Raw genomic sequence first — 27,055 nt, 5'->3', positions numbered from 1 at the left:
CAGTGAGTTTGCCAATTATCCTATTAAAGGCAGATATTTTAGTCACCCAGTGACAACTCTCTAAGCTAAGACTAGTGGATTAAATATACTTGATGTGGATGAGAGCACACTGTTTGTTACACCTCAGAGCTATAATGTGGGTGAAACACAAATTACAAATACAGTCTGTACTAGGGTATAGAGCACGGTTATTAAACATAAAGCCTGTGGCCCAATATGTGGCAACCCGTACATCTTAAGTGGCCTGTAGAGCAGTTGTGTGTGTGATTTCTTTAGAAACATCATGTCTAATATAAAAGCACTCCTGGAGCAATTTACTTACTAAATTGTGTGTCTGCCTGAAACACCAAGAACAACAGAGCTTTAAAGAGTAGTCTGTTGGTTATTTATGTATTCAGAGACAAGCACCGCTGCTAGAAAATATGAACTAAACATTTGGTGCATCCTGTGCCATTTCAACGAAACGGAACAATAATCAGTATTCCCATTGAATGATGCAAGCAGCATTTTACCTAAGGCAGGCACTTTAAATTATGAACAGTATATCTGGATGAATTCTAGGGAATTGATAACGGAGAGAAAAGAGATGAAGTAGGAGCATTGACTAATAGGGTAAAAACGTACAAGTAAAAGAGATAGGATAATTTTAGAAAAGGAGACACAGAAGAGCAAAAGAGATGATAGAGGGAAACAAGTGGAGCAAGAGACTGAGCATGATAATGTCTGATAAAGGAAAGAGGAGGTAGACTAGTAGAGCAAAGGAGATTAGAAACAATCCCCCAGATTCATCAATGTCCCGTTTTGCGAGTCCTTAATAGCGAGTTTTAAGGAATCGCTATTAAAGAGTCGCAAAACGGGATGCATGTAGAAATCGCAATATTTTTTGCGATTTCTACTGCTTCCTTATTTGCGATTCGGTAATTGCTAATCGCAAATAAGGAATGGCTTTCCCATTCATTCCTATGGGCCTAAAGGCCCATAGGAATGAATGGGGAGTCATTCCTTATTTGCGATTAGCAATTAGCGAATCGCAAATAAGGAAGCGATTTCAAGGGTGCCAGGGTGTCCAAAGGACACCCTGTAGCACCCCTGAAATGGCCATGTACACTGGTGTTGCGCACACACATGTCCAAAGGACATGTGTATGTGTAACATACAACTTAGAAAAATGCACTAAAGTGCATTTTTTTAAGTTTTCGCTATTTACCACATAGTTGTACTTCACGGTAAATAGCGGCCCCAGATTGCGAATTCGCAATTTTCAAATGGTTCATGAATTGCATTTAAGGAATCGCAAATTGAGATTCCTTTAAATGCAATTAATCGCAATTTAGCGATTTCTAGATTTGCGATTTTTGCATTTGGGATAATGAATCCCAAATGCAAAAATAGCGCTCACAAAGGGCCAGATTCTCAGAATCTGGCCCTTTGCGAGCTGATTTTACTTTGATGAATCTGGCTGAAAGTTTACAATTCAAGTTGGAAAGTAAAAGAAGGGGAGAGTGGGAAATAGAAGAAGAGCAGGAGTGAAAAGAGAATGAAACCAGAGGGGTGCATTAGGAAAATGGAAGAAGTGCCAGAGTCATACCGCTAGAAAAGGAATTTGGCAGTAGAAAGAGAACACTGAGGTAGAAAGAGCGAGGGAGAAGTGATGGGACCAGGATCATCTACAAAGAAATAGAAGCTTGGTAGTTTGGCACAGAATTAAGTTCTTAGAAGCACATGGTCATTAACTCTTGTCAGTGGGTTCAGGGTGTCCCGTATTCGAATATGTAATCCAAGAAACAATTCACATCTGGCCTGATTTATATAATAATGGCACATTAACAGCTCTCATTAAGTATCTCTGCTTTTAATTTTAGAGTGTTTCTAAACAAATGCCTTTCAATAAAACATATGATGTTTTTGCCAATTGCTGACAAATGGGGCCATAAAATGCACCATTTGTTCCAGTTATTTTGAAAGTTTTCTCGCGGGGGGGGGGGCACTCCTCAAATCGCCTAATTCAGAGGGTAGGGCTGAATCACTTCACCGGGTTGCATGCCCCACTGGATAACAAAACACTGTAACCTGGACCCTCTGCTTAAACAGGCTGGGCACCCCTGATGTATAATGGCTTACGCACCCACAAGTTTCAGATTGAGGCAACTTCAAAAGTTTTGATTCACATGGGAAAGGTGGTTGTCAGAGCACCAAATGAGTAACCTCTAGATAGGGGATAGGGATAGGGGCAGGTTAGAGAAGTAAAAGCGACATCTAGATTTTGAACTAAATTATAATGTTAATAAATTAATAGCAGAGGGTATAATCCCCCTGACCCTTATAAGAAGGCATTCAACCGGATGTACCATATGTTAAAGGAAAGGCATTACTTTTTCTTCTCCACATGCTGCAGTGAATTATACAAGTGAGGGCACATCACTTTTGAGTATTTAACCATAAGAGACAACTAACTAACACAATGGCACTGTCGCATTTACATGTAAAGCTACATAATACTGATTAGTGTGATCAGGACAGTATGTATGAAAATCAAAGGTACGTTTTAAACATTTTTTAAGAGTTGTAATTGGGCAAAATAGTAAGAGGCTTTCAACGTTCAAATAAGTACAGATGAGAGATTTGCTCAGCTGTAGCCCCAAAAAATATTCTTCCTGATTTCCGAGCATTTGGCAAGTACATGGGTGTTTTGTATAAAATACTGTTTTGACTTTCTATAACCTTCATTCTGAGCTTTTCGAAATTCCTAAATTGTGCGGGAAAAGAATTTACCACCCGAATTTGATATATGTAGAAGGCCCACACCCACAAGCTTTCCTTAAGACACATCCCGCCAGGTACAGCCTGGCAGAATGCATCTATGGACATGCCTTTGTATGTGGTAACTCTTAATGGTGAAGCAATAATGCAATATAACTTTGTTGCACTGACCAGCAAGTTCCTAACATCCTCTGCTGCTCTGTTAGAGTTAGAGTTTTGAAGGTCGTAGAACAAAAAGTGCCTTAACGATCCATGTGGTCCATCTAACAAGTCCCTAATGAAAACAGTAACTGTGTAGACACATGTATATATGAATTCCACTTGGCATGAGATATCGAACACATTTTTTCTCACCCCTCTCAAAACTGGAACTCTGCTTTCTGGAATCTGTTATGCCCATATTCCTTCCTCGTCATCCTTGAAGACCGGCCAGTGGAAAGAAATTGAAGGTATTGGAATGAAAGAAGAGAATAAATCAGGCAATGTGATTACAGTGAACAACTAAGAGCATGTGCTATTTCTTTGCAAAAAGTGTTGCAACACACTCGACAACAATAAATCATACTATATTCAAAGAGAAATAGATTATATGATGTAAATCTAAGAAACAAAAAGTAACATTTTAGGACACTTTTTTGGTTGGGAAAACAATACATTCCCAGGCAAATCAGAAATCCGTAATCAGTAGCCCTTTACCATGTAATTAATCATAACCACTGTTTAACAAAACCCTTCAAAGTGAGGCGTTGTTTTTGTAAATGTGTTCGGTTAGCCTTTTTGTGCAATACAGGATCCATCCACTGGAGAGACAAAAACAATTATCCCACCCAGTTCTGCATCTCTAATAATCATTAACGGTAGGCATTCAAGAATATTTGCTTGTTTGATGACGTCACCTGGAGATTTAACATGTGTTATGACATCATCCACCAGATTAACCTTTAATATTATATTGCCTGTACAGCAAATAGCCATTAGTGTGAAATGTCCCGATGCGTTTAGATTCTAAAACCTAATTTAAAACTGTTTGGTCATGCAAACATTGGCAGATTCTTTATGCAAGATTAGGGATGTATGAAATCACCTAATGTTTCTTGTCAACTTTTTCAAAATTCAATAAGTATGTTGCCAAATTCAGTTTAATGGGCAAAATGATTTACTGATACCTTGTGTGAATATTTTGAAACCAGTGCAGATATCCTGAAAAAAACTCGCTTGGGATACCAGCAGGAGACTGGTTCAAGCAGAAAATCTGTCTTGGAGAGGCATTTTCTTAAAAATGATGCCTCATATGTACGCAACCCTTGTACATAGGGGGCATAGTCAAAATGAATGGGTGTTGCGGTGGAACGCCCACCACAACACCCACTGCCCACCCCTTTCACGCTAACCATAGTGTGAAAGGGGGCCTTAATTACAAGGCAGCATTAAGCCACGTTAAGTGGCTTAATGCTGCCTTGTAAATAAGGCACAGCCCCTTTCACCACCACAACGTCGACATAAGTGGCGTTATGGTGGCGATAGGGGTTTGTACATATGGCCCAATATTTCTATAACGTTACTAATGCTTTATGAAGTAGGAGCTGAGCTTGTTGCAGAGTTCCTGGGATGGTGTGATGTCCGTGGCTTCACTGGGGGGTTTGGTGAATTACTGCATGACGTTGAAGACTTCTTTAGCGTTGGTTGCGTTGGTGTGGATTTTGTTTCTGATGAAAGTCCGCTTGGTTTCTCTTAAACGCTGGAGGGTTACCTTCAGGGCGTTTTAGTAGCTGTTCAGGTGTTCCGTGGTTTTCCGGTGTCACCAGGTTTTTTTGAGGCGTCTGCAATAGCGCCTGGCTGCTTGTAGATCGGTGGTGAACCAAGCTGCTTTCAGGAGGTGTTGTTTGCCGGGGTGGTGGAGGGGTGCGAGCTTGTTGATGCAGCTGGAGATCCAGCGGTGAAAATCTTTGGCTGTAGAGTTGGCGTTGGTCGAGGTGCCGGGTGGTTCTAGGAGGAGGGTGGAGTGCTCCTCTGTGATCTTGCTCGGGTTCCTTTGAGGCGGGTGCAAGGGGGTTTGGGTCCGGTGGATGTATTGAAGGTGAAGTGTACACAGTGGTGGTCCATCCAGGGGGACTGCGTGGTATGGCTGAAATGGATGTTGGTCCCTCCTGCGAAGATAGGGTTGAGGGTGTGTCTGGCTCTGTGCGTGGGGGTAGTGACGAGCTGCTTCAGTCTGAGGTTGGAGAGGTTGTCAAGGAGGGTTATGTAGTCGGGTCGCTGCGGTTGTCAAGGTGGAAATTTAGGTCTCCGAGTAGAATGTAGTCCGTGTAAGCGATGCCGTGGGGTGCGACGAGGTCGGCGATGGTGGTTGCCAACTTGCTGCGTAGTCCAGGGGGTCTGTAGGCGAGGGTGCCCTGTAGCAAGGCCCTAGGGTTGGTCTGGATCTGGAAGTGGAGGTGTTCGGTGTTGGAGTGGTGGTCGCTGGTGTTGGATGTGGATAGTCAAAGGGAGGTCTTGTGGGCGATGGCGAGTCCTCTTCTTGGGTGGTGGAGGTGGTCCCTTCCCTGGATCTTGTATACGTTGGGGATGGTGGTGGTGATGTCCGGGCTGGAGGTGGTGTTGGTCCAGGTTTCGGTGAGGAAGGTGACGTCAGGTCAGAGGGTGTCGAGCAGGTCCCAGATCTCTGTGGCGTGTCTGTGTAGGGACCGCACGTTGAGGAGGATGCAGGTCAGGGCTAAGGTGATGCGGGTTTCTGGCGGGTTTTCGGCGGTCTTGAGGGTGCAGTTGATGGTGAAGGATTGTCAGCAGTGTCTGCAGGATAACTGTCCTTGGGTGGTGTTCGGTGTGGCTCCTGGCAGCCATTGAGTCTTCCGGGGTTGAGTGCATGGAGGGCGGTGGAGGTGTTTCTGCTTTGCCCTGGACAGTGGTATTAATTTTAGGTAAATGGCGCCACTAAGAAGAATAACACAATTAATATATAGAAGTACCAATCTCACGAAACGGTTCTGAAAGGTGAGGGGAACCACCAACCTCCCCAAGATAGGCCTAAGCCATCAAGAACAATTCACACTCCCCAGCACACGTTGAAGTTTCTCAATTTGAAGCAGTGTACAAAGTTTTAGCCCAATAAAGTGAACACAATTCTTTTTTCTCTCTTCTTGGTCGTTTTTAATATTGTAGATCTGCAAACCGCTTCCAACAGCCAACACGTGTTTAGTCACAAACAGGGAGGTTATCCAGCGACTTTCTCAAGGCTCTATCTCCTTAGTGAAAACCTTTGATTTGTGGTGATAATTCCAACCCACAAAGGGTTTCTGGTCAGGCGGCGCCAATGTCCCCGTCTTCAAAAGGCTTTATTATAGTTCCTACCGATATCAAAACGCCACCATCGTGTGAAGCAGAGTACGGCAACACCGGACTCTGCTTCACACGATTGGTGGCATTTTGATATCAGAAGAAACTATAATCAAGCCTTTTGAAGACAGGGACATTGGAAAACCCGGGATACTGTTAGGAAAACTTTACTGTGACGCCGCCTGACCAGAAACCCTTTGTGGGTTGGAATTATCACAATTTTATTTTCTGCTTCTCGCACTGCAAGAAAGCAGTGGGTGGCGCTCCAATGCCCTAATGGAGCAGCCGCCACTGCTTTGAAGTAGGCCAACTTCAAAATAAATTATTTGTAATGCTTGATAGCCTGGCTCCAGACATACTACAGGGGGATGGAGAGAGCTTTCTATGAGGACAGGCACAGCCTGATTCAAATGTCAGTGACAACTCCTCCCACTGTTCTAGCTCAAGAAGACACATCAGCCTGGTGATGGCCCATCATGATATGCAAGGCACACCTCAGCTCCCTTTGTGTGATTGTCTAGAGTGAATGCACAAGAACCCAACTGTCAATCAACCCAGATGTGTATTCTACAGACAGGCAGAGGCACAGAATGGTAAAGCAAGAAAATGCCCACTTTCTAAAAGTGGACTTTTTCAAACATGCAATTTAAAAATCAACTTCACCAAAAGGTGTATTTTTTAAAATGCGAGTTCAGAGACCCCAAACTCCTAATCTCTTTCTGCTCCCGTTGGGAAATTACACTTAAAAGATATTTTAAGGCAATCCCCGTGTTACCCTATGGGAGAGGTAGTCCTTACAATAGTGAAAAACAACATTTGCAGTATTTTACTATTGGGACATGTAGAGCTACCACTACATGTCCTACCTTTTAAATATACTGCAGCCTGTGAATGGGGCTGCCTTGGGACTACCTTAAGGGTGACTTACATGTAGTAAAATGAAAAGTTTGGGTCTGGCAAGTGGGTGGATTTGCCAGGTCGAAATGGCAATTTAAAACTGCACACAGACACAGCAGTGGCAAGTCTGAGACATGTTTGCAGGGCTAAACATGTGAGTGGCAGAATCAGTGCTGCAGGCGCACTGGTAGCAATTGATCTACAGGCCCTGGGCACACTTCAGGCTCTTTACTCAGGACTTACTAGTGAATCAGATATGCTAATCAGGAATAAATCACTCACCAATACAATTTAGACAGAGAGCATATGAACGTTAGCGCTAGTTGGCAAAGGAAAAGGGCCCAGAGTCATAAAACCAACCGAAACAGGTCCGAATAATTAGGAGGAAGATGGCAAAAAGTTTGGGGATAACCCTGAAAAAAGGGCTAGGTCCAACAGCACTCTTGTTGAATTCTCATGATGCACAAAGTCCGGGGGTTTATGCACCCAGCAGTAGGCACAGCTTACCCCTGATATGGAAGATGTAGTTTCCATACATTTCTGAGTGTACTCCTCTGTCTTTTTAGGAATTACGACGTAACCATACAAGTAACTGTGACTTAGACTTCACAAGGAGTAGGGAAAGAAATATATATAAAAAAGATAAAAATATAAAATAGGATGTGCAGAGACACATTTTTGTGATTAGGGCCATCGTGCATCGAGTTGAACTGCATGCACAGAAGCAGCTGGCATAAAATGCACATATTTTACCATTTGGTTTTTATTAAAACTGCAGCTTTCCTGGTAGACCAAGGCGCTGCAGGTGAATAAATTAAGAAATGGCATCCGGAATAGAGCACAGTGAAAGACAATATAGTTGCTTTCAAATTATACAGCAATTACCGATTTTAAATTGCATTCCAATTCATGTACATTTATGTTCTTGAACTTATCATTTTTCAATGGCAGCAATTAAGAAAATGTCTCGAGTCCATAAAATTCAGATTTCTAACACTTTATTACATTCACAAACTAAATAAACTAAAACGTTACTGACTATGATTGAACAAGACAGGAACCTCGGACTGCCAGCACCACTACTGTTCAGGGAATAAAAAGAACTCCCAGATGTCAACTCTGGTTAAAAAGCAGATGTTAGAACAGATCTATCGAAAGCTGCTACACTACTTAAAGCAATTGGGAAGAGGATGGTGAATGTAACTTGTTTTACATAAGCAGAATGAGGAGAAATTGTGGTATGTGGAAAAATCACAAAGATATAGTTAAAGGCAGGCAAATGTTGGGCTGAGACAATGATCTAGAAAGAAAGAACCTTTGTATCAAAGGTAGGAGGGGGCAAAAAAAGCCAATAACTTTATGACAAATTAATGCAGAAGGCTTCTTCTGGTGTTGTTACCCAAGAAGCTTCAACCAGTAACACCCAGTAAGTACTGGCAAATTTCATTACATCGACTCCTACACTTTGCCGTCACAGTCCATGTGAGGACATTCACCAGCTCTTCACTGAGTTGTCTTCTTTATGCACCAATAAAGACTACAAATAAAACATAATATATGCATCACATTTTCCTGTGGTATCAAATAATTATTGCCCTGAATACCAGGAGAGGGTGGGCATATGTCTGTGACCTAATAATTGCCCTGAATACCAGGAGAGGGCGGACATATGTAATTGTAATTATACAGTGAACAAATGGAATAGGAGTTGATCACCCATTTCAGTCTGAAGTAGAGAAGAAATATGCTGCAACACATGAACTGCGCCTACACCCTCCCTCATTTGAACTCATCAACAAGGATTTCCACTGTTGATCCAATGGAAGGAATACAAAGACACCACTTTACAGAAGAAGACCATAAATTAGTCACTGATTACAAGTCGAGTACAAATCCTAATGTAGGTACCTACTGGTTTTTGCCCCTATAGGGCTACCGCTTTGATGCAAACTGAACATCCCAGTGCTTTAGCAGGACAGGTTTTGCTAGATAAGACGAAGCACAAATCATGCAACAAATAGCAAAACATGAGTTTGCAATCCTTTGAATGGGGGGAACATGTGCACTGAACACATAATCACCCATTCCGAAGTTCTAACTTTAGAACAGGATGCAAATCTGGAAATAATTCTCTTCACTGAAGGTCGCAGCCAATGTTTAGCCTCACGCACCACACATTCAGTTAAGTATTACTTGGTCTGATGTGCTATTTTATTGATGTGTGACTGATTCTTTACAGTGATTATCCACCCTGCTGGGCAAGTTAGCTCATGCAGGGGTGAGGTAAATTGCTGTGCTCGGCTAGGACTCTCTGTAGCTCATGTATCGCCTTGTTTTCAGGTTGCCCTGCGAGGCAGAGTACTTCTTGAGGTCCTTACCTGGAGGCATCTTGGGGTAAACACCATGACAACAAAAGGATGTGCTGAGAGCAGGTGGTCCTTCTCCTTCAGTATTATAGATGTGATGAGGGACACAGCTCATAAGCCTCAGCCTGCCTCGAACATGACCACTGTTCAATGCAGTTGTTGGCACAATATGGCAAACCTGTTCAGCAGACAAAGGCCAGGAAAGACGTGAACCTTGTTGTGGGATAAAACATGGACAACGTGTCTACCAAGGCAGAGATTAGCTGTTGCATTATGTCAATAGGAGAGGCTGGCCCTGGACGTAGACGCAACTAGATGTAGCACCCAGCAAGCACCAAAACTACAAGAAATCAGAAAGAAAGAAATACAGACCCTTTTTTCACAGATGAGCAAGAGGTCATCACAAATTCTATGAAACTATAGTTTTCAATATCCAGCTCTCCTTCCCTTTCGAACACTCATAGATCAGTCCCCTATTATCCACAAGGTAGAGGGTAATTTAGTTGTAGACGAGATTAACCTAGAAATTAGGAACCGCCGTTTAATTAGATACATCCACGTCTTCCCACTGCCAGAGTTACTGCAATACCAGAGCTTGAATCTCGTAGCTATTGAAGGGCCATATTGACATGTTCTGCTGTGCTCACTCATGCCCTACCTTTACAAAAAGCAATATGAGATGCATAGCGTGGGCTTGAGGAGGTGGAGAACAGTGATGTACAGGCTTAAATTCTCTTAGGATTCAGGATATTATCTTGATCACATGTATGTTGTGTTATGTTATGTTAATGGGTATTTGCTATAGCCATGTCTCGTCCCCAAATGGGGAATCTTGCTGCTGAGATAACAGAAGAGTAAGGAACTGCCATTCAAAACAGCCAGGTTCTAAGCTGTTTCTTGAAGCCTGCGAAGTCAGCACAAGCCCTAATGACCAAGGGGAGTTTGTCCCAGTGGACCAGAGCTAGATATGTAAAAGCCCGTCCGCCATGTTTAGATGTGCGGATGTGTCGAGGGCAGAGAAGGAGCTAATTTTTTGATCTGAGGTTTCTATTCGGACGATAAGGTGTCAATTTGTCCTGTAGATATTTAGTCTCCTTACCTGCCAGAGCTTTATGCATCAGGCAGAGGAGTTTGAAAACTGCTCTCTTGTATTGTGGAAGAGGTGTGGCGCAGTGGCCAGGGTGCCTGACTCCGGAGTACGGGGTCCACGGTTCGATCCCGGTGCCAGCGGCAGGTTAGCCCAGCACCATGTGACGGAACACCACTTCAGAGGTAGCTGTGCACTTTACAAATACTGGTATTTCATTTCATTATGTGTCGCAATGATTCTCCTAAAGCTCTGTAGCTCTTCTTGGCAGTACCTGCACCGTGTGGATGAATCCGTATCCTATTCCTCTCTATTGACAGGGCATCACAGGGCATAAGCATTCAGCATCCCCATTCTTGCATTACGCCAAGGTGTGATTTTCTCAGGCTGTGAGGGTTTATAGGAAATCTATTCAAGGAGCTCTTAGTCTACTTGGACTACCCTAATACCTTCATTCAACATGACCCCCTGTTGTTGTGGGAGCTCTGTCAAATACTTTTGAGTCCCCTATCTAGGGAAAAGGCTGGGTTAATATTTCAAGTCTTCTGCGAGTCGTTATCGCAATAAGTATTTTTTTCTAAATCCTCTCGTTGTTCCTAATATACTGAAGAAGAGCATACAAGGTAGTAATTGTAGGATTACCTACTGCTAATCTACAAGTCTGAAGATCTCACTTCACTTTCTCAACTCTCTTGCTTAAACAGACTACAGCTTAGTAAGTCAGAACGAATCTTGGGGGAACCTCTGTAATGAGCCCAGAGCAGTGGCCCCATAAAAACTGGGATTTATGTGTAAAAGGGTGACTGCAGGTGAGTGGTTGCTCCTTATGTTGTCAGAAGTTGGAAAGTGGCATAGAACAAAATGATGGTGCCCCCTGCCGCAAATGGTAAGCGCCCACTCAAGTCTTTATGTCTCACACATTCATAGATTGTGTGGTCAGCGGGGACCCCCTAAAGAGTGTGTCCCTCTGAGCGCCGTAGGTGCTTATGTTACACACCTAAAGTGGGGTGAGCAACAGTAATACCTGCTGTAATAGGTAATTACACATTTTATAACCATTATTGCTAACTGCAATTATACTTACAGCCCCCCACCCTTTCTGATGCCTCTTACAAGCAGCCACAAGCTACCACTTACTTTACTTTTCTCTACTCCCCTCAGCGTTTCTGTTTCCCGAAATGCTAGTGCTTTGTGCTTCTGATGACACAAGGGAGAGCACCACAGAGCTATTCTGAGAATGCTAAGGTTAGCCAACGTGCTTATTTTGGCTTTTATAACCTGTTACAATTATTGTTCGAAGAAAGAGTTATGGTACCAAATTCTGAAGTTTATGTAATGTTAAAATGTTATTTTTTGTGACCTTAACATAAAATATAATGATTTTTAGACAGATAGGTCAGTTGGTGGCCTACCAAATTATGTACAAATATAGCTTTCCTCAAGCTAAGCTATAATCATTGACAGCACATGTTCCAAAAATCGTTGTTTTCTTTGCACACATGCTGTTCCTCTCTTGGCTCTGGGAAAAAAGAGGCCGACCCCCAGGCACTCTAGAAAATCCAGTCGGTGCTCACGTATGTACATAGACCCCATTGGCGGCCTGCGGTCATTTTCTCCATGCCCTCCAGCCAACAGCACCAGTTGAGTGATGCTGGAGTCTTTCCATCAACCTTGTTGAAAAAACTTAGTCCTGGTATTAAACTACTGCAGATTAAAAACAGTTGTGACACGCGTGCCTCGTTTGGCTCACTGCAAATTCTTAAAACTACTCCTTGTTTCTATTGGCTTGTGCTCCAGATGTAGGATTTCTGCATCATGAGGGGTCACTGTAAGTTCAAACCTTACATATGTTGTCTACGGCCTTCATCCTTCTCAGGTACGTATAATCAACAGTGCTCTTTTGGTGGTCAAAACACGTCCAACTTTCAGCAATACAAATTAGTAAAAGGTCAGTCGACATATATGTTTGAAGGATGGGTAGTGATAGAGTTTTACATGAGTGGTTAAAAATATTAAGGCATTTATTCAGAAAAGGGCACGCCTGCAAGCGCTGGCTACTGACTAAAATATTCACACACTTGAGTCCGAATTTCAAGCTGTCTCATAATGCCGATTTAGAGGGAGATAAAATTTGGTGTCATGCTGTAATATTGCATTAGACTTATTTATTTAGTGTCTCTTTTATAGCGCGCAGCTACCCCAACGGGGTGTCCTGGCGCTCCAGCGGATGTAATAACTCTGTCTCCATAAGGATTTAGCAGAAAAGGTGGGTTTTCAAAGCCCTACGAAAGGGGAGTTCTTCCTGAATTGAGCGAATGGACTGCGGGAGTTTATTCCAATGGGATGCAGCACAAATTTGAAAGGTTTTTCCTCCTGATCGCATCTTTTTAAATCTCAGGATAATGAGGACGTTTTTGGAGCCTGATCGCAGAGATCTGATATTTTTGTAGGGGCAGAGGCAAGTAGAGAAATATGCAGAGCCCTTCCCCTTAGTTGCCCTATGAGCCAGTATAAGGGCCTTAAATTCAAACCTTTTCTGTATTGGTAACCAGTGGAGAGAGCGGCGGTGAGGGGAAATGTGTTCTCGAAGGGAAATCCCGCACACTAGTCGGACTGCGGCATTCTGTACCGTTTGAAGCCGATGGCAGAGACCTGCGGCAAGTCCAGCATACAGGCCATTGGCATAATCCAAGTGCGATGTAATTAATGCTTGGACTATTGTTTTCCTTGTGTTACTGGGTAGGAAGTTGATGAGTTTTTTAACCATCCTTATTTTAGAAAAACAGGCGGCAGAGACCGTTTGGACTTGAGTGTGAAAAGAGAGAGAAGAGTCCCATCTGACTCCGAGATTCTTTACGGATTCTTTGGGGGTGGGGGGTGAGCTTAGATCATGTGGCCACCACAAGTTGGAATCCAGAGGAGATGATTGGTGGAAAAAAAGGACCTCTGTCTTTCCCGCATTAAGTCGGAGACAGTTGTTATCCATCCAACTTGCGACTTTACGCAAGCAGTCTTTTAATGGGTCAAATGTAGAGTCAGAGATGTCTTCATATGAAAATAGCAGTTGGATGTCGTCCGCGTGTGAGGTGGCTTTGATTCCCAACTGGGAAATCAGCTCGGCCAAGGGGGAAAAGTAGACATTAAAAAGAAGGGGGCTCAAGGAGGAGCCCTGAGGGACTCCCCACTTGAGTGGACGACTGTCTGAAGTAAAAGGGGGGGTAAACACCGCCTGGGTGCGATTGGACAAAAAGGAAGACACCCATTTCAAGGCCTGGCCTTGTATACCTATCGAGTGGAGACGGTTGAGGAGAACAGAATGAGAAACGGTGTCGAATTCCAGCAGCACCAACACCGCCCTCGCCCCTGTATCTAGTTTCCATCGAACCGCGTCAGCCATCTCAATCAGTGCCGATTCCGTACTATGGCCCTGTCTAAATCCATGTTGTGAATTATGGAGTGACCCTTGAACTTCCAAGAAGTTTGCCAGCTGCTGTTGTGCCAGTTTTTCTGGTACCTTGGCAGGTGCTGGCAACAAAGAAATGGGCCTATAGATAGCTGGCTCATTAGGATCAGCATCAGCCTTTTTCAGGATAGGGATAATGCGCGCGTGTTTCCACGAGTCCGGAAAGACGCCAGTACTCAATGAGTCATTCCAGATACTATTCAGGGCTGGGTTGAGTATTGGGGCAAGGGCTTTATATTGTTTGGCCGGCCAGGGGTCAGTTGGCGAGCCAGATCTACAGCTAGAAAGTTCTACAAGTGAATGATCAAGGGGGATCTTAGCGAACTCTGAAAAAATCTGAGAAGGAACAAGGCGGGATTGTGGATGGACTGTGAGATTGTCAGTAGTATCAGTATTATTTTTACAGGGAAAGGAATCGTAAATGATGGCAATTTTTTTCCTCAAAGAAGTTTGATAGACGGTTGCAGAGTGATTGTGATACCTGGGACTGTTGTGAGAGCTGAGGGATTGGTGAAAGATCTAACAGTATTAAAAATTTCTCTAGCAGAGCCTTGGGCGTTGTTAATTTTCTCCTCTAGGTAGACTCTTTTGTGATCTAAGATCTTTTTCCTATAATTTTTCAGAGCAGATTTGTATTCCAATTTACTATCTGTGGAGTATGATAGTCTCCAACGTCTCTCCAGATATTTACAAGCAGACTTACATTTTCAAAGTTCATCTGAGTACCACGGTGAAGAAGGGGCAGAACGGTATGTTTTGATCGGCCTGATTGTGGCGATTGAGTCTATAGCCGAGGTGATCCAGCCATTAAAATTGATCAGCCTAGAATCTAAGTAGGTGGCGTCCCTAGGGGTAGTCGATGCTAATTGTACTCTTAGGCTTTCTGGAGAGTTCTTGCTCCAGTTACGTCCAAGAGTTTTAGCTAAAACTCAAGGTCTTACTTTCTGGGGTGACAAAATAGAAAAGGGAATAAGAAAATGATCGGACCAGATCACAGGATAAGGGTCATCGGTGGTAAGACCGGCATGGTTGGAACTTAAGCGCGTTAGAGATTGGTAGGAGGATGTGATAAAGAGGACAAATTCTCCAGGTCAAACATAGGATTAGGAAAGTCCATCTCTCCCGCCCTCTCTCCAACACAGACGGAAATTACTATTTGGAAGAAGGCTGGGATGGAGAGGCAGGCGACATTACAGACTCCCCTCTGAATTGCGACCTGTTCTGTGGCCTATGGAACATAGAGGGCCATAGCAAATGGGGTTTGTTTGGACTCTCCTGTAGGAGAGTAGGATCTGCTTAGTATGGTTACCCCCACTTTTTGCTGGTGTTTCACGGTTTCTCGACTTTAGTCTGGCTGGTGCCCTGCCAACCAGGACCCCAGCCTAGCTGCTTCTTCTCTAAAATGATTGCATGTACATTAGTACACTCCAGATTGGTTACTGGGATGCCCTTGTGAGTCCCTAGTATATGGTACCTTATGTACTAAGGGCATAGGTACCCCAGAGGCCTACCAGGGGCTGAAGCATGTATTATGCCACTCCTAGGAAGCCTTCCAAAATGGCACCATGAGTCTGCTACTGCAGCCTGGGTAAGATGGAGCATGCACCTCTTACTAAGATATAGGTTACCTATATCTACCTTTAATCACTGACACATATAAACCTATAAGTCACTCCTATGGCAGACCTTATCAATCCTGAAGGCAGAGTGCTTGGTTTAGTGTGAGAGGGTGCCCATGCATGAGCAGGACTCCTCTGCAGCATTCGGAATCTATTCTCTGGGGCTGTTCTGTGATGCAGCCAGACCATATACTCTTAAGTGCATTATAACCTCGCGGTAAATGCTAACTTTGGAATGGCTGCATAGAAACATGTTGTGCTTGGTGTCAAACACTTTGGAATCCAACCCCCGCCAGTCCTGGTGGCAGGGGCAGAGTTCCACCCTTCTAGAGGGAGAAGACATGTACACACTGGTCTGCCCGGTAATAGTTTTAACAAGCCCCAGCATCACAAAATGGATGCTGCAGCCACAGAAACGAGTCTGGCCTCCTACTGCTGACCAAAACTCTGGCTGGGGAGGCCTGGACAATAGGTTTCCTGTCACAAGGAGGTGTAACTACCTCCCAGACAGGGTTTAGTGTATTGAGGCTGGTTGGGTGCATTCAGAGAATGCTTTTTAGACAGTGCTGGGGTCACACTTGGTGTCCCTGTGCATACCCCAGTTCAAACCTGTTGCACGGGTGCTCAGCCCCTGCTCTGGTGCAAAACTGGACAAGGGAAAGGGATGTAGCCACCGCCCCTCCCTAGATCCTCCCATAGGTGGGTCCCCAGAGTATGTCCATCCCCTTTCTTCAGTATAAGTATGGGACCTCAGTCCTTAGGACTTCAGATTACACCTGGATGAAACTCTGCATCATATATCCTGGAACTTCGACATTCTACAGCGACTAGAAGACGGAAGAATCTCCCTTGGGGTCAAGGAGTTACTCCCCTGTTCAAACAGGCACCAAAGAAGCATCTTGCCGGTCTGCATTTCCAAGGCTCCCGCCGGACCCCGAAGTATTTGCGACTCAAGACATGGACATCCAGACTTCTCAAAAGCCTACACAAGATACCAGCAAAGCTGAGACCCGCAGCCCTCACGAGTGACGTGGGACCAGAACTCCTGGACACTGTGCACATTTGCTAGTGCATTAACCTCCCGAGCTTTCCCAAAGTTGTGCATTGGGCTTCTTGTAGTCCAAACCCCAAGCACCATCTGCACTGCTAGCATTTCTGCTCAAGGTCCCTTTGCGATCCCTGGTCCGTCAACTGGTGGGTCCCCACGAAGGTAACTCTACTTTCGTTTGGACTTCTCTGGTTGCTCCATATGTGCCTTGACTTCCCACCAAGGGATGAGTCCCTCAGACCTTGCTGGTCTGCTCCGAAGCTAATTTTTCTTTCCTGCTTGGGTTGCTGTTGCCAAGGCTTGTTGGGTCCCATCCGGAATTCGACGCTGCAGCACTCGACATCCTTTGTGGGACAGCTCGAATCCAGCACCTGGTGTCGTCGACGTCTCCTGGTCCTCGTGGCTGAAGGGTCAAGCTTCACCTTCTTCACCTGCAAGCACCTGACATGGGTGGGCATCCGCTCATCGCCTTCCTGGTCCCTGGCTAGTGACCCAGACTCCGTCCCCTCTGCTTTCAGGTTCTTCACATCTCCGAACCAGGCTTTGATCTCTCTGGACACTTTCCACTTGGTCGCCAGCAGCACTTTTGCAGCAACTTGCCATTGAAATCAACGACGAAACCCGACATCAAAACACACCTATGCACCCGGCTTCCCTGGGTGAGGTAACTCGAGTACTACGGTGCTCACGTGGGAGTTGACTCTAGAACCTCCTAGTTCTAAAGGGGTTTGCTCCAAGTCCTCTTCTAAGTGTCCTTAAACCTTAAGATTCCAACCGCGACTTTCCCCATAGAAATTAATGGTGATTCGCGGCTGTGTTTAGACACTGCACGGGTCCCCCGAGGTTCCCCTGTGTCACTACCTTGGGTGGCTCTTGGCAGCCCCAGTGGTTCTGAAGGCTCTAGGCCTTGTATCTATGCAAGTTGTGGTTCTTATACCACTTTCTTAATATATAGTTTGGTACGCCCCTAGGGCTCAACGTATAATGTGCTAATTTACTGTTTGCTAATTAAGTTTCCTGAATGCACTTTTGCGTCTAGCCTCATAAAGAGACTAGTGGGATTTGTTTAGAATAAATACATATATTTTATATATATACCTGGTGTGGTTCTCCTTTCATTTGGTCATTCACGAGATTATAGACTGGTAAAACAAGCTACTTTATATTCATCCAAGACTTAACCTGAAGGCTGCTCTCCACAGCTACCACTAGGATAGCTTTCTATAATGGTTGTCTTTAACCTACCATCAATAAGGGTCGTTTGGACTGGTGCAAGGTGCACACTAGAATAGTGGACAGCATATGCCAGGCCAACCTCTCACATCTCCCAACTAAGGAAGGTCTGTAAGGACGGGACGATAACAGAATTGGATGAACTGCAGGCGGAATATGAGCTCTCAGGGAGCTAAGTTCTGCGATACCATCAGCTCCAATTCCTACTTACTGGGTGCACTGCTTTGCAGGAAGAGATTGAGGAACAGTCCCCACTGGAATACAGGGTACTGGGATACCTGCTGACGACCCATGCAGTGTCCACACTATTAAACAATAGTCTCCCAACGCTGCATCCTCTGAGAAAGAAATGGGAAAGGGATTTGTGTAGACCAAAACACAATGACTGGAGTCAGTCATGTGAGTACCCTTGGGATGTGGGAATCCGAGCGTGCTTCAAACGGATCTTGTTAAAAATTTAGCATAGAGCCTACTATACCCGGAACCGCCTGTTTTGAATGGGCCGGGTTCCAAATGACCAATGTTTACGGGGTTGCCACATGTGAGGAACCCTAATCCCCACACTCTGGGAATGCTCAAAAATTGGAACCTACTGGAAGGGAGTGAGGGACGGAATATCATCAACACTGGTGCAGAAGGTGCAGCTTACTCTCCAGGTGGTCACTCTGAGAATCTGGGCAGAATAAGCTCTAGATTGCTATGTACTGATATTCAGCAACCTGGCACAGATGGTAGCCCACAGAGATATACTGAAACACTTGGGGCACCTGCCCTGCCCAAATTGCGGTAATGGTAGGAGAGCTTGAACTGGTGAATAGAGCAGAAAAAATGATGCACCAAGCGAGAGGGTATCTATGTAAATGGGACAAAATATGAGCTCCATGGAGATCAGTGAGAAACAGATCGATTAGAGAACCAGGGCCGAGACCTGTTCTGGCAAAGGATGGAATGAATACTTCCCTGGCGGCAAGCAGAGGGGATAGGTGAGAACTACTCCCCGGGTCTGGGTAGGATTGATGGCTGCTCCACTGGTGTCCGGTGCACACAGGACTCAAATGATAAGACTTACAATAATAATGCATTCCTGTCTGTGCGTCCTAAGGGGCGGAGGGGGGATGTTTATGATGTTTGTTTTTCTTGGTAAAACAAATAAAGAAATTTAAAAAACAAACCATGGACACATTTGTGAATAACTACTTAAATGAATGCCTAAACACCAATGGTAAGCCACATTACATAGCGGAGCAATGTGAAATTATCCGTAATCTCTTGGAAATTTTGAGTGCAAAATAACCACATCGGTAGTGCCCTCACAATAAACTGATAGTAATGTGGGCCTTTGTAAAATACTTGTATTGTCCCAAAAAAATATGAGTTAAGATAGCTACAGTGAAAACACCTACCTGAGAAAGTCTCTTTAGGCAGCTGTCTTTAATGTGCCTGTACATGGACACCAAATTACTGCCTTAACTAGGTTTAGCTAAATTTGCCCCAACGCTGTCTGATACTCTGTATTTTTTCACGGAAGGAGAGGTTGATGACATTGCACTTTTCTGTGGAGTGAGGTATAGGTATGTCAAGCAGGAAGTTGATGCAGTGCTGGATTGCCTAGAACAGCCTTCTGCTACTGTTGGTGACGTTATTGATGGTGTTGGTATAGTACTTTGCTCTTACCGATGTGTTTTTATTTATTTATTTTATTTATTTTATGTAGTTTATAAAGCGCACAGCTACCCCCGAAGGGGTGTCCCGGCGCTAGAACCTAAGTCTCAGAGGAGAGGAAAGGAACAAGAAGGGGAAGTAGCGTAGTAAATCAGAGTCCAGAGAAGAGCCAAGTTTTGAGTCTGGCCCGGAAGATGGATTCAGAGGGACAAAATCTAAGATCGACTGGCAGCGCGTTCCATAGTTTTGCCGCAATGACACTAAACCCTCTGCCACCCATTCTGGATAGTCTGAAACGGGGAGAGATCAGAAGGCATAGGTCATTGGATCTCAGAGATCTGATGGAGCGGGATATTGAAACCCGTTTTTTCAAATAGTTTGGTCCACGATCGTTGATGGCTCGGTGAGTCAGAGTGAGGATCTTAAACTGGATGCGGCTGGCCACAGGTAGCCAGTGCAGTTCCTTACGATATGCGGCAACTGATTGACGATAGGGAATATTGCCAATCAGCCTCGCCGCCGCATTCTTGAGCTGCTTGCATGTTAATCAAGAGATTTTGTAGAGTTCTGGTTTTCTTCTATGTCCTTTCCTGTCTGCGCATGGACTGTTTATTGTCTGCAAATTGTTTAGAGTACCAGTGTGCAGAAGGCTTTGGTTTGCACTTCCATGTTGTAATTAGCTCATGAATGTTTACATAGCTTTCCAAAAAACTGCTGAAGTTGTTTTGAAGAATATTGGTGTCAAACATGGAATTAATAGGGTGCGAGAAGAGTTCAAGAATTTGATTGGCTGTTGAGACATCTTTGAGGGACCGGAAGGCTTGGTCTTCTCTCTTGTGGTGACCTGGTTTGTTGGTAGAATGCTAAAATGGAGATAGGGATGGTGAGGTTTGTATGGTTTGGATTGGATTATTGTTGATGTTGAGAAGACCAGGCAGAGGGTGCGGCAGAGGGTGCGGCCTTTGGAGTGTGTTTGCTGTGTGGTATGTAGTAACATGTTGAGGGTATGAATAAGGTTGAAGTGTCTTTTGGTTTTTTTTAGCTTGTGTTGTCTGGGAGTTCAAAGTCACCGAACAGGCTGGTGTGGCATGTTGCATGGATGAAATACTTGTTCTGTCCTGGGGACGGCATATGGATGAGATGGAAAGTGGTGGTTTGAATTGCAGAGTGGAAAATAACATGTCACCATCTCCATGGATTTAAGTGTTACTAACTTGCAGTGTAGAACCAGGAAGACTTATGGATGACACTGAGACTTCCGCCCTTCTTATGTGTACAGTCCCCATGTTAGATGTTGTTGCCCGTGGGAAGAAGGACATCTGGGATTTGCAAAGATGTAGGCGTTAACCATGTTTCGGTGATGAAGAGGGTGTTAAGCTTGTGATTCGGGACAATGGCTGTGATGTATGGTGCACATAGTACTGCACAGCGAGCGTTGAGTTGAGCATGAGTTGGAATAGGTGTTGTGAGGTTGGAGGATGTGTGGTAGTTAGTGGGATGTGTATGGAGATTAGGTCTATCTGTTGTGTGAATGCTAGTCTAGTTGTCTAGAATGCTAATGAGTGTCTGGATAATCTACAGCATAGTCAGTGTGATTGTGGGGCTTGGCAGTATATAGTGCTGGGTGATACATTTGAACTTATCTTAATGTGTAGGTTTAAGTGGAACAGTCGTTCTGGTCCAAGACCCTATTTGGCCCAAACAGGCAATGCCCTTGTACGTGTCCACCCTTTGCTGGGGATATCTAGGCAATTACATGCCCTGAAGCGTTGATTAAAGTACGTAGAAGGTGGAAAGCGATGTAATTTCCTGTGCAGATGGGTGAAGGGAAATCCAGTGATGTCACTTTTTGTGCTGATGGATGACATTAAATTAAGTTCTCTTACTAGGTTTCTTCTTTTAAAGACGGTGTAGGCAGGAATCTAGTGATGTCAGTGCTGCTGTGGAATCAAGGTTATTACATAATTTCGAGAAATTCCATCTTAATTAAGAGACAACTTTGAATATAGGCATTTGTGTAATAAGAGCACACTTCAGTGGGATGGCGAATTCCTAAGATCGCTGCTTTTGTCAATAGATCATATTTTCAGTGCCAGACTCATGGGACCATATTTAAATTACTACCAGATGAAACCTGTTGACTTCATATGAAATCCCGGGATTCTTTCTGCAAACTTCACCTGATGTTCCTTTTGCATTTTCACTAAAGGTTTGCAACAACTGGATGGACTTAAAAAAACAAAGGGGTCAATCGCGATACGGCCCGTAAAGGCTACGATCACAGGTCGGATCCTTCAGGGCTGCATCATAATGGGCCACGAGGTTTACTTTCCAAACTCCTCATTATGATGGAGGGGGTTAGAAAGTAAACCGGCTCGGAGAGCCCGTCGCCCAGTCGGAAGCCGGGCAGTAATCTCAAGGGTAGGCCTTTCCGCCCTTGAGATTACGATGCACAGTTTCCAACATGGTTTACATTCTGGCCTCTCCGACATGGACACCCTGTCAGAAAGCATGTTTGGGGTCCCCAGAAGATCCGGCTTTGGTGCACAGCATCCGTGTGGAGCCCTTGAGGGCACATTTGGTGCCCCCAAGGGCCCCAAAATTCTTTCTTCTTTTCCCAGTGACTCTCAGCCCCCCCTAAACTCAAGAACGGCTCAGCTATTTCTCCACGAGGCCTCCCCCATCACTAGTACTCTTCAACAACTCTATTGAGGATGGAATACATCACTTAAATGTCAACAACGACATCACTTCAAATCCATCTACTGAGAAAAATAAAGTCATCCATTCCTCGATAAGACTTCATGGCAGCAATGCAAGCTTAAGTGCTGCCTTACATAAGTGGAGAAAATGCAATACTTGTAGGTTGTTACATTTCAACCACTTCATCCCACGGAGCCTTTCTCCATGCAGAGGCCAGGCTGCTCACCAGAAGAAAGGGATGAGAGAATATCAGTGGTGTAACACAGGCCCCTCCAGCCTAGGGGGGCAAGTTCTAGGGGCCCCCTTCAGCACCGTACTCTGCCCGGAGAGCTCCTTAACCGCATGCGTGCGGCCGTTTTTCCCGCGGTATGCGGCATTTTTAAAATTACGGCGTTACATGACGAGCTCAGCTCGTCATCAGCACACGGTAGGTAACGCTGATGACGAGCTGAGCTCGTCATCAGCATGGAAGGGGTTAATGAGTCTGGAGGGGGCCCCTCCACGTAGCTTGCATGGGGGCCTCCTCAAGTTCCGTTACGCCAGTGGAAAATAATACGCCTTTCTCAAGACGCCTACACTGTGTCCCGCTAGATGCTAGGATTCATTTCTTATTAATTTCCTTCACCCACAATGCCATCCGCAAAGGTCTTCCAACTCACCTAGCTACAGGAGAAACTCTATATGACAGGAAGACAGAGAAGTAGAAGAACACTCCCCACCCAGTATGACATGTTACCACTGTCAGAAAAAGCAGAACCCTTAACCAAACCCTTTCTTACTCTGCACCCAGGCACAGTAAGAGTATTCTGGAACATATCAGACAGAAACCAGACCTCTTTGCATTTAGAGGGGATCTGAAGAACAACCTCTTTAGTCTTTATTTTTCTAACTACCCATCCTTTCAGCCAATTATTCCAATATATCTAATCCTGAACAGTATGTATAATTGACAGATTGTTTTCTGTAAAGTGCTCCAGTGCCCTTTAGTCATGAAATGCAATAAATAAATATATAACCTGCCTCCATGTTACCCTCCATTTGCCCTAGACACATCACTGAGTCACAAAATGGTGTGTTTTTCTACTGTAGTGTAATTTAACATTTTGAATTGCACTTTATTCCGATACAAGAGGTTTCACAATGTTCATCCACTGCTTACAAGTGAAACCTGTCTGATCCAACAGTTATTCTTATTACACTGAAATATAATTTAGATTCTCAGCTTGATCTCCATCATCTAGCATGGATTCCTGCTTCAACATCTGAACTCTGCACTTTTTACGAAAGCTGACATTCTCTCCTGCCTGCGCAACATTTGGCACTATATTTCCAAAGCCAATGTCAGTGCAGAGTCACCAAACCCCTCTAAATAGTGGCTTTGGAATAATTTTTTCCACTGTTCCTGGCCAAATATATTTTCATAAATGGTGCGTCCACAACTAATATTTAAGAACAACTGTGTAATTTCTTGGGGACCCTACTGTTATTAAAAATGAGTCTTTTTCCTTTTTGGTATAGGAACAGGATGTGAAATGGCATTCTGTCACGTTGGCTCTGAGTCAAATATGAAATTATATTTCAATGCACTTACACATTGATATGTATGCTGCAGTATTTTAGACTATGAAATATTTTTTGAGTCTTGTCCACACACAGCTGTTGCTGTTCCTTGGCCAGGCCTATTCTTTTCCTATACACATGGAGGAGGCTTTGGGTTAGCCCTGTGCACATGTTTAAATGGATTTTTTGCCTCTCTTAGTTGCCTCTTCTTGATTTGATGGCTTTCATTCCTATGCATACATTTGTCCCACCCAGGAGCATTCTGGGATCACTGTCTTCCGATTGTTGGTCGACATGTGTCCTTCCACTGCTGCTGTTGCATGCATTAAGGGGACTATTGTTTTCTTTTACTCTAGGCACTCCATGAAAGTGAATGTGTTTTCTTCCTCTCTCTCCCACTGTGCCTCCTTCACTTTACTCTTTCACTGTCTGTACTGCTTCTCTCTCCCCCAGCTTCTGTTGCTTACCCTGCCCCTCCCAGTCCCATTTATTTTTTAAACGTGTTATTAATATGTCCCCGTACCCCCACTTTTTCATTGCTCCTCCACACTTCTACCACCATTTTTTTAACAACTATTTATTCCCCCGGTGAGGGCCAATGCAGTGTACAAGCATAAATTAAAAAATGTATCCCACATTAACCATTATAAAATAAAAACAGTTACAGGTGCTGCATAAAAGGTCAGGCGCCCCTGATATAAAAGGTAGCAGTGCTACAATCCCTCCAATGTGACTATTGGTGACTATGAGTGGCCCCCTCATTCTTCAGGGTCCGAGTCCTGTTCCTCTGTTAGGTGCCCCAGTTCAGGAGGTGTGGGTACCCTCCAATCTCGTTTAACATAGGTGAGTCCATATCTTTTCATATCTGGGCATAGTATCTCATAGCGCTGTGGTGAGCCATTCCATTGAGTGGATATTCCATACTTTAGTCCACAAATGCCCGTTGTCAGTGGCGTGGGGTTCCCCCATTCCTGTGCCACCACCAGGCGAACTGCCAAGAGCAAAGAGGGTGGAAATATAGTCATGGATGATGAAAGCGGGGACAACCCCAGAGGTTGCATTGGTGAAGTTACATTTGTAATATATATGATTATCCCCAAAACCTGGGCCCAAAACCCTTGTATCTGTGGGCATTCCTGCCACATGTGCATATATGTCCCTCTCAACCCACAACCCCTCCAACAAGAGTTCAAACAGTTAGCAATCGCTATCAGGTGTATGGATGTCATATACCACCGCAGCATAATTTTAAATGCTTTGGCCCTATGCTGAAGACAAATCGGTCATCGTGCTGCCTGTTTTAAAATCAGAATGAAGTCAGATTCCGTCAGTTCTAGGCCTGGGACTTCTGTCCATTTCGTGGTGCATGGGGATAGCTCTGTCAAATGTTTTGTATAGCCTGTATAACATTCTAGTTGTGTCGCCCTCTGAAATTGCTTTAATTAAAAAAAATGATATAATATTTAGTGCCCACTGAGCTATCAGCAAGCATCCATCCCATAAAGTTTTTTGGTCCATTTCAAGACCACCGGCATATGCACATGTGTAAGTTTGCACAGTTGGCATTTAGGAATGGTATTTTATTAACAAACCCATTAAAAGATGGCCTCCACAGATGTGCACACTTCTATCATGACAAGGTTTGAACTGGATTTCTTATAATGTTACAAATGGATACAAAAACGGTAACCGTAAATTCGTACATCCACTGCATCCATCTCTGAGTGGTATTTGTTAAACCATCACAGATGCATTCAAAGATGACTGCTGTGGATGTTCCTGCACCCACCACCACCATTTCTCAAAGCATTTGTAATACTTTTAAAACTCCTGTTCCAAAATGGCCACCACAAATGCTCTTTGGGCGGTTATCCAACAAAAAAGCATTATCAAAACCAATAGGATGTATTACATAAACATACTGGCTTTCCAAATGCTTGTCTAATTTGGTAGACTGGGAAACCCAGAGAAAACCAGAAATACAGATGGTGTGTTGGCATGTTGGTTGCCAAAACTATGAGGCTGTATTGATGTGTTGCTAGAAGTATAGCCACTGTTACACATTTATAATGCAAATATATATCTTACATGTTGTTCTTGTTCTCAATTGTGTACGTTTCAATATTATGTTCTGCAGAAAATCCTATCTGAAGTAAAGTGTGAGAGTGAAAATCATTTGAGCGCCCTCCAATCACTTGGATATGAATCACCAAAATTGCCTATATTACATAGGAAACTAAGAGAAAAAGACTTAATTACAGAAATACAGTGTAAAGGACATAAGGTGAGCAACATTTGAATTGGAAGAGTGATTGAAATGAACATCACCGACATTTAAACTGATCAGTACTTTTGTATAATTAGGACCACATTTATATGCTGGCGGAAAGGAAAATTCATCGCAAAACTGAAGGAGTTCCCTCCCTGCCAATATTATGATCAACCCATCTGACGTAGAAGCAGGCAAACCATGGTCTGACAATGGCAGAGACTACTCTGTCTCTGCTGTGATCGAACCCCACTGACGGCCTGACTAAATAAGGGCTGTCAGAAATTTGGCTACATGTTTGCTCCCCTAATTACGCTGAGCGTACATACAGCCATTTTTCATTGCCCGTCACTGCCAGGTGGAAGGGGCACTGCACAATGCCCCCATTGCCATGGGAGGAATCTCCCATGTCAAGAGGGGAATTGCTTTTTTTATTTTAAAAAAAAATCCAGCTTTGGAATTTTTTGGTTGAAAATTAAAAAAAAACTGTGTACGTTTGACGTACTGCTCATCATATTGACAGAGCTGTATGGCAAACTCGCAATGCATTGACAGACACCACCGTGACAGAGGTTCATGCCACAGCTAGATAGGTCTGACCGGCCAGTGTACATTTCTAAATTTGGCTGGCAGCACCTCAATCAGGGTGATAGAATAATTTACTCCGCAGCACTTGTGGAGGGTTTGCCCCGCCAATTAATAAATCAGGCCATTCTCTTAGGATTGTTTACTTCATTTGACTGTGCTGCATACTTCTGGAAATAATCTCTGACTGTCAGAAAGATGTCACTGACCTGATCGGGAGGAGGTCGATGATTAGGGTGCTGAGACCTTCCAGGAGACTGGTGGTGGTGATGGTGGTGGTGGTGGTGATGTGGGTGATGGTCATCTTCCTCATAGTTGTCTGCCAATTTCATTCTGTTCTGTGTCTGTGCAAAAAGAGGAGAAATCACATTTGATAACATTCACATCAAAACTGTAGTGCTTTTTAGGCGAAATATATACCTGCATAGCAAAACAAATTTCCTCCTTAAATTAGATTTAATAAATTAGCC

The 27,055-nt window shown here is 44.1% G+C and overlaps 1 protein-coding gene across 1 annotated transcript in view; it reads right to left on the bottom strand.

Moving 5' to 3' along the window:
* Positions 1-27,055, bottom strand: part of ERC2 (ELKS/RAB6-interacting/CAST family member 2) — a 2,322,684-nt gene that overhangs the window by 378,453 nt on the left and 1,917,176 nt on the right. Inside the window, exons 16-17 of the mRNA XM_078661584.1 lie at positions 26,795-26,929; positions 3,115-3,177 (exon numbers count right to left, since the gene is read on the bottom strand). Of these exons, the coding sequence (XP_078517710.1) occupies positions 3,151-3,177; positions 26,795-26,929 (162 nt within the window). The 3' untranslated portion in view covers positions 3,115-3,150. The remainder of the gene's footprint in view (positions 1-3,114; positions 3,178-26,794; positions 26,930-27,055) is intronic.

The sequence above is a fragment of the Lissotriton helveticus genome, chromosome 9, assembly GCF_964261635.1.
Source record: "Lissotriton helveticus chromosome 9, aLisHel1.1, whole genome shotgun sequence".
Lineage (NCBI taxonomy): Eukaryota > Metazoa > Chordata > Amphibia > Caudata > Salamandridae > Lissotriton > Lissotriton helveticus.
The sequence above is the reverse complement of the archived record's forward strand: the minus strand, read 5'-3'. Positions and strand labels throughout refer to the sequence as shown.